Raw genomic sequence first — 8,624 nt, 5'->3', positions numbered from 1 at the left:
TATATTTGTTGTTGTTATGTGCCATGGAGTGGGTTCTGACTCATAGCGACCTTGTACAGGGTTTCTGAGGCTGTAAATCTTTACGGGAGCAGAATTCCTCATTTCTCTCCCGTGGAGCAGACAGTAGTTTTGAACTGCTGACCCTGAGGTTAGCAGCCCGATTTGCAAGCACTACACTACCAGAGCTCCATATATATATATTGTTGCTAAGTGCCGTCGAGTCGATTCTAACCCATAGCGACCCTGTATAGGGTTTCCGAGGAACAGCTGGTACGCTTGAACCGCCAACCTTGCAGTTCAAAGACTTTCCAGTCTGGTGCATTAACCCACAGCGCCACACCAGGACTCTGTTTATATCTTCCCCCAAATTCATTATCTTACTCAATCACCCAATTCTCTAAGGAGGCTGAGTCTAATTCAATGGAGACCACGTAGCCCTCTAGTGGTAGAACCACAATGTAGCCTCAGGAGTCTCCTCAGGATTTTACCAAGACCTCTGTTTCCTTGAGATCACATTGCTTCTCTTGGGCTACTCCAGGGACTATACATTTCATATTGCGTTTCAGAAAAGTTTTCCTTTCCCCCCATACATTACTTGGTCCTGGAGGACTAGGACTGTTGCTTCTCCTGCTCCTTTGTGTTCATCTTCACGAAGTCTATCCTGCCACACCGTGCCTGGTAAGCCCTCAAGGATAGTCGAAGATAGAAACTGGCCCATTGTGGGCTAGGGCAGTCCTAGACTCAGTGAGAGCTGCGAGGAGTCTAGGAGACTCCTCCTCCCTGGTGACTCAGAACCAGGAAGTGACAGCACAGGCAGTGGCTCTGTGACAGCGCCACCTATGAGCATCCTTCCTCTGAGCTGAGGGAGGGGCTCATGATGACCCTCAGCCTGGGCTTCCACCTCCCACTACTAATCAGAGCTACTCCCTCCTTTCCTTCCCATTCTCGCATCACGTCCCTCAGAAGAGTCTAAAGAAACGTGTACAAAAAATTTAATAATTTAACGCCAAAACCTCTTGTAGCAGATACAAGCTTACTTTGGTTCACATAGCATGTTAAAACCTTCAAGTGATCGTACTTAATTTTACTATGATTTGAGACACATATTTTAACATCTTTCCACATAGTAACCTCCTATTCCACCTACCGCCAGAAAGAGGAACCTCCTATTCCACCTACCGCCAGAAGTACCCTGAAACCTTCTGAAAAAACAACCAGTTTCCACGAGAGCAGGCATAACTCACTATTTTTCAACAGGCCACCCACACTGTGTTATCTTGTTTAGTCATGTGTCACTTAGCTTTGGCAAGGGAGATTAGTGTTCATTTTAAATATTAAAATTTTAAGTGTTTTACAAGACAAAGACTCAAATATCCTTAGTTGCTAATTACTGAATAATAACAAAATAATCAGCATCTGAACATAAGGCCAAATGTAGAGCAGTCATTTCAAACCTCCATTGTTATACCTGCATAATAATGTATTTCGCTTTATAACCTGAAGACGAGCAATCTATATATCAATCCACACACAGTACCTCAACAACTTCCTTAATAGAGCTCAGGTCGAGCTCAGGCTCTGGTTTCCGGGTGCCCAGTGAAGCAGAAAGGGCATCAAGTGCTTGATCGCTCATTGTATCCTGTTAAAAATTAAAAATTATTTACATTAAAACAATGTTTCCTCAGACTCATAATATTAACTTGTTGGTGAAATACAAATTTAAAATATAAGACATGAATTGTGGTATAGGGAAGTACTTTAGGAAGGAGATTTATTTGAAAACCGAACAAAGAAAGAAAAATAAAAAGAACTTACCAGTGAGTGTAAATTGGAACTAAGACACGTTTTTACAATAACAGTGTTCTCATAGGCAAACTTCACTCCTTAGTTAGCAAGGTGGAATTGTAATTAAATGATAATAAAATGCTTTCATAAAAATAAAAGTTTCAGGTCATAAACTTTCATCATCCTGCTTTTCTTTTTCTAAAAATGATCCTCTCAAAATGACTTTTGATAGCTCTGGTTTTTTTTTTAGCAAAACGGCCACACTCAGGAAGAAGGGAAATGAAGTGGCTGGCTGGTGCCTCTCTTTTCTGACGGCACAAAGGCTAGTGGGTGTAGGAACGCCTGTTCTCAGGGGTGTGGTGCTCCCCAGTCAGTCAGATAAAAATAAACTGTACACATGAGGGGAGAGGCAGACACTCTGATAGAAACTGCTCCTTAACATGATCCTGACTGGGACATGGTTTCTCTTGAAGCCCATACCTGTATACCATCATTTGGAGTTTGAGAGAATTAACTCATTGCTTACTGTGGTGCAAATAGTTAATACTATTGACTGTTAATGAAAAGGCTGGAGCTTCAAGTTTACCAAACAGCAGCTTGGCAGAAAGATCTGGTGATCTATTTTTGAAAAATCAGCTGAAAACCCTATGGAGCAGAGTTCTATTTTGATGACTATATGAGTTGGAGTCACATCCAGAGCTATTGGTTTTTACTGTAGTGAAGACAGGTGGGCAGAGGCAGTTACAACAGTCCTCCAGTGAACCATAGGGTTTAAACTCTGCTAGATCCCTTTAGAAAAATCAAAGGTTTGAAAATTTGATATTCTAAGAGTATAATTTCTCTAGTTTTCTGCCTTCCTGTGTACGGTAATAGTGAATGGTCTTGTTTTACCAAGACAGTTTACTATTACAGTACACAGGGAGGTAGAAACAAAACATTCTTAAAATCTTTATAGAAACACATGAGGTTTGCCTTGAGATAGATGTTCAACATGCCCTTAATTAGGTTCACTATTCCACATAAAATAGAAAGAAGATAAATTCATTGTGTGTACTGAACTGCTGGGATTACCCTGAATACACTAGACTGGACTCAGGAAAGAAACTGGTGGACTGGGGATCTTTTAAAGAAACAATTACTGATACCTTCTCCACCTTTCTCTTCTTCTCATGGGGTGGAGCGGCACTTCTGATGACTTCAGCTGACTGAGCTTTTAAAACCTCTCCTGTAGGTTTCTAAAAGTCAGACAGAAAAGATCAGATTTATAGATGAAGAAACTGTAATTGTAATAATCATAAGATGCTGTTGTTTTATTATCAGAGATGCTTTCTAACAAGTTCACCCTAATATCCTGAAACGATACCTCTTTCTTAGCTTTGTTTCCATCAGTGGTAGGAGAGCTGCAGGTGAAGTCAGATGACAAGGCATTTATAGCATCATCAGGTCCCATGGGTTTCTAAAGAAACAGGCACAAGAAGAGATTGTACTCTCAGCAAGTGAAGAGGGTACGTTTGAAAGCCATTTATACCCAAACCAGATATACTAATGACATAACTCAGATAATAGCCACTATTTGGAATATTTGGAAAGCAGTAGGTATTCTAAATTATTGTTTTCCCTCTCCTCTCTTCTAAGGTATTGCATGTTAGGATATTCTCATTTGAATTTTATTAAATTTATTTTATACTAATGCTTTCTTTGTTCCATTCCTCTTACCCTTAAAAATGCTTAAAACCAATGAACACTGAGACCCCTCATGTCTATCCACCCTTCATGTCCATCTCCTTTCTCCTAAAAGATGGAAATTTCATCTGATTTAGAGGTCAGAATATAGAATTTAGAGTGTGGCGCTGTGGGTTAATGGGATAGACTGCAAAGTCAGTTTGAACTGCAAGGTTGGTGGTTCAAGCTCACCAGTTGCTCCTTGGAAACCCTCTAGAGGGTCGCTATGGGTCGGAACCGACTACATGGCACTTAACAACAACAATAAGGAGTCCTGGTGTGGTGCTATGGGGTTAATGTGCCAGACTGCAAAGCTGTTTAACTGCAAGGTCAGCAGTTCAAGCTCACCAGCTGCTCCTTGGAAACCCTATTTACAGGGTCGCTATGGGTCAGAACTGACTCAATGGCACTTAACAACAACAAACATAGAATTGATAGTCCAAAGACATAAAATATACTAACTTACAGATTCTGAAAGTCAGCTATGTAAGCTTACCTCAGAGGATGCAGGAGGCTGTGTGATCCCTTCATTTTTCTGAAACAAATATTAATTTGATGGCATTAAGAAGGCATCTAGTTTTCAAAATTATCCTTTATTCTCAAACTTAACTGCTCAGTGAATTTCATAATAAGGTAATAACAGTTTCATGTGCCCCATTATATTTTCTAAATTTTTAAAATTTTCAAGACATTGATTTGATAAAAATTACATTCCAGTAAACAGTGAGATAAAAGTAAATGATGATTTAACTTACAGCCAAAAGTTCCCTATATTTTGGAGGAATTGTGACTTCTCTTTTACCCAATTCTTCTATGTAGGTAGAAGTCATTGGGTCCTGGGAAAAACAAAACAAAACATACATACATAGGGTTATATAATTAGTTGAGAAGGTTATGTGTAGCTTCTGAAACCAAATTTGATACCATTATCGCTTTATGAAACTAATAAGATGAAATATAAATCATTAAGAAGCCAATAATTGAAACAATTCTGACATGCTAAAGTATACTAATACTTTCCCATATTTAATTGGCTTAACCTATGTCATGCTAAAAAATATTTTAAACACTACACTGAAAGTGATTCATATATTAATAAAACATTTTGTTTAAAAATGCTTTCTCACTTTAAGCACTATAAAGTTTTCCATAATGTTTTTATCCCATCTCCTGAGTGAAACTGTTTCCACATTTTCACTAGTTCTCATACTAACTCCTTGTCCATGAGGACAAGGCTCCCTCTGGGGAATTTCTCTAGATGTGGAATTGCTGGCTGAAGTGTACGTGTATCTTCAACATCCACCAGCTATATGTGAGTTGTCTGCCTTTCACACTTTTGCCAATCTGATAAATGTGAGGCAGCCTCTCTCCATGTTTTAATATTCTCCTCATTGCTAGAGACCAAGCACTTGTGGCATAGTGGCCCACAGGTTAGGTTGCCAACCTCAAGGTCAGCAGTTTGAATCTACCAGTTGCTCTGTGGAAGAAAGGTAAGGCTTTCTACTCCCAAAACCCTTAACGAGTCATAATGAGTCAGTATGGACTCGATGATACACAACCACCACCACAATTACCAGGAAGACTCTTAATATATTGTCTACTGGCCAATCAGGTTTTGTACTTTTTACAAAATCTGGAAACAAATCTTTATTTCTGGTGCATATATTTTATTCCAGTTTACAGCCTTTTTTTTTTTTTATGTGTGTAATAACAAGAAAAAGGAGGTCTGGTAGTGTAGTGGTTACGAATCGGGCTGCTAATCTCATGGTCAGCACTTTGAAACTACCAGCTGTTCCATAGGAGAAAGATGAGGCTTTCTGCTCCTGTAAAGATTTACAGTCAAAGAAACCCTCAGAACCGACTGCACGGCACATTAACAACAAATATTAGAAACATATAACTTTCTTACTAATAAGAAGTGAGGGTAGGAAATATCTGGAAATCAAAATAAATCTTGAGGACAGAAAAATACGTCTCTGTGAATCAAGGCTATGCTCAGTGCCGATACTCAGTCACTGTTTGCTGAATCACTCAATGTAACAGTAGCAGCTACCACAGGAGAAACTGAGCTGCGTGGCCACCACCGGTTTTTAGTTGCTGATATCATCCTGTTTTTATCCCAGTGATAACCTGGATATTCTCTCACATTTTTGAAGAATTTATTTAATCTCCTACTGATTTTGGTGTGATGCTGTAGGGTAAACATTGGAATGCTAACCACAAGGTCAGCTGTTCAAATCCACCAGCCACTTCTCGGAAATACTACACAGGGTCGTTATGAGTTGGAACTGACTCAATGGCACTTAATAGCAACAACACCTAATTATGTCTGAATCTTTACAGATTTCAAGATCACATACTGAAACTTCCGGTCCAGTATACGTTGTATTATTCTGTTCATTTTCTTCAGGTTCTCCTAAAGTGTCTATTAAGTCATCCAAAGCAGCGTCCATGCCTGACTGGAAAAGACAGAAAGCAGACATTTACGTTAGACATGGGTAGTACAATGGCTCTGTATGATAAGCCAACCACAAAGTTGACGGTTCGAGCTTACCAACTGCTCTGTGAGAGACAGATGAGGCTTTCTGCCCCTGCCCAGATGCACAGCCTCAGAAACACTATACAGGGGTTGCTATGCGTTGGAAACAACTCAAAGGCACTTAACAATGTTACGCATATTTCATGTTAGGATTTTACGAAATGAAAACACTAAATACCAAAAGTTCTTCAATATCAAAAGAGATAAAATCTGGTTTCTAATAGAACTTATGATTTGAAATCCCAGAACAGATTCTAGGTTGGAAAGACAAAAAACCAATATTCAGGTAACAATCATGATTTCAATAAGTTTAAAGGTATTAATCATGTGTTCATTGAAGTCTCCTGTCCAACATTCTGACAGTAAAAAAGAAGCTAAACAAAACACAAGAGAGTTATGGCCATGTTTCTTTAAGTATAGGACAAATGCTTGGTAATTACTGATTATCAATTATTTTCCAGAGTTTCATATAAAGAACCCCAACAAAATTTCTATACAGATTGTCTCCAAACAGAATATTTCAAAAGTGATCCTTTCATTTGCATCCTTTGGTTCATTTGCTTGTCTGAAGAAGTTTACAAAACAAATATTACTTAAAAGGGATGTCAAACTTATGAGACATGATTAGCTACTTTGTCAATGTGGGTTTAAATCAGTATTAATGAATGGAAGGGCACCTTCATTTTATGTTTGAAGTTAAGAATGAATCTTTGTGGATAATTGTTGTTGTTAGGTGCCATCAAGTTGCTAATGACTCATAGTAAGCCTATTAACAACAGAACGAAACACTGCCCGGTCCTGGGCTAACTTCACAATCATTGCTACATCTGAACCCATCGCTGCCACCAGGGTGCTAATCCATCTCTTTGGGAGTTTTCCTCTTTTTCTCCGGCCCTCCAATTTATCAAATATGATATCCTTCTCCAGTGACTGGTCTCCTCCTGATAATATGTCCAAAGTCTGAGAGACCAAGTTTGGCCAGGATGGCCATCCTAACTTCCAAGGAGCACTCAAGCTGTACTTCTTCCAACACAGATTTGTGTGTTCGTTTGGCAGTCCATGGTACATTGATATGGATGTTGTTTATTGGTCCAGTCCAGTGGTGAGGATTTTTATTTTCTTTACATTGAGATGTAATCCATACCAAAGGCTGTGGTCTTTGCTCTTCATCAGTAAGTATTGTAAGTCCTCTTCACTTTCAGCAAGCAAGGTTGTATCATTATCTGCATATTGCAGGTTGTTAATGAGTCTTCCTTCAATCCTGATGCCACACTTTTCTTCATATAATCCTATTACTTGCTCAGCATACAGTTTGAATAAGTATGATGAAACAATACAACCCTGGTGCGCATCTTTGATAATTTTAAACCATTTGGTGTTCCCTTGTTCTGTTTGAACAACTGCCTCTTAGTCTATGTACAGGTTCCTCATGAGCACAATTAAGTGTTCTGGAATACTCATACTTCATAATGTTTTCCATAGCTTGTCATGATCCACAAATCAATTCGCCTTGCATAGTCAATAAAGCACAGATAAGTATCTTTCTGGTATCCTTTGCTTTTAGCCAAGATCCATCTGACGTCAGAAATGATCTGCCTTATTCCATGTCCTCTTATGAAACCAGCGTGAACCTCTGGAAGTTCTCTGTCAGTGTATGTTTGCAACCATTTTTGTATTACTTTTGTTGTTGTTGTTAAGTGCCTTCAAGTTGGTTCCAACTCATAAAGACCCTGTATAGGGTTTCCAAGAAGCGGCTGGTGAGCTTAAACCACCAACCTTGTGGTTCACACCAACCTTGCAGTCCAATGCATTAACTAGCAGCGCCAAGCCAGGACTTCATTTACCTTTAGTAAAACTTTGTTCACATGGAGTATCAATGGCATTGTCTAATGATTTCCGCATTCTGTTGAGTTACCTCTCTTTGGAATGGGCACAAATAAGAATCTATTCCAGTCAGCTGGCCAGGTAGCAGTCTTCCAAATTTCATGGAATAGGTGAGTGAGTGCCTCCAGTGCCGCACCACTTTGTGGAAAGATTTCAATTTGTATTTCATCAATTCCTGGTGCCTTATTCTTTCCCTATGACTTCAATGAATCTTGGATGTCTTCCTCCAGGATCACTGACTCTTGATCATATGTTACCTCTTGAAATGGTTGAACATCGACCATTTCTTTTTTGGTACAGTGACTCTGTGTATTCCTTCCATCTTCTTCTTATGCTTTCTTCAGTATTTTGTCCAAAGAATCCTTCAATACTGTAAGTTGGGACTTGAATTTTTTCTTCAGTTCCTTCAGCTTGAGAAATGCTGAGCATGTTCTTCCCTTTTGGTTTTCTAACTCCATGTCTTTGCACATTTGTTATAATGTTTGACTCTGTCTTCTCGAGCTGACCTTTGAAAATTCCTGTTTGGCTCTTGTACCTCCTCTCTTCTTCCATTTGCTATAGCATCTCTACACTAGAGAACAGTTTCAGAGTCTTCTTCTGACATCCATTTTGTCTTTTCCTTGTTTTTTCTCTTCTTAAGGACCTTTTGTTTTCTTCCTGTATGATTTTCTTAATGTCATCTGACAACTCTTCT

The 8,624-nt window shown here is 39.0% G+C and overlaps 1 protein-coding gene across 1 annotated transcript in view; it reads right to left on the bottom strand.

Annotated features, from left to right (window-relative positions):
• CAST (calpastatin) overlaps positions 1-8,624 on the bottom strand; it is a 59,937-nt gene that overhangs the window by 31,934 nt on the left and 19,379 nt on the right. Inside the window, exons 8-13 of the mRNA XM_006867896.1 lie at positions 5,868-5,968; positions 4,263-4,343; positions 4,004-4,042; positions 3,149-3,241; positions 2,931-3,020; positions 1,538-1,639 (exon numbers count right to left, since the gene is read on the bottom strand). Coding sequence (XP_006867958.1) covers positions 1,538-1,639; positions 2,931-3,020; positions 3,149-3,241; positions 4,004-4,042; positions 4,263-4,343; positions 5,868-5,968 — 506 coding nt within the window. The remainder of the gene's footprint in view (positions 1-1,537; positions 1,640-2,930; positions 3,021-3,148; positions 3,242-4,003; positions 4,043-4,262; positions 4,344-5,867; positions 5,969-8,624) is intronic.

This window comes from Chrysochloris asiatica, unplaced genomic scaffold (genome assembly GCF_000296735.1).
Source record: "Chrysochloris asiatica unplaced genomic scaffold, ChrAsi1.0 scaffold00111, whole genome shotgun sequence".
NCBI classification, from domain to species: domain Eukaryota; kingdom Metazoa; phylum Chordata; class Mammalia; order Afrosoricida; family Chrysochloridae; genus Chrysochloris; species Chrysochloris asiatica.
This window is presented reverse-complemented; position numbering and strand designations above follow the sequence as displayed.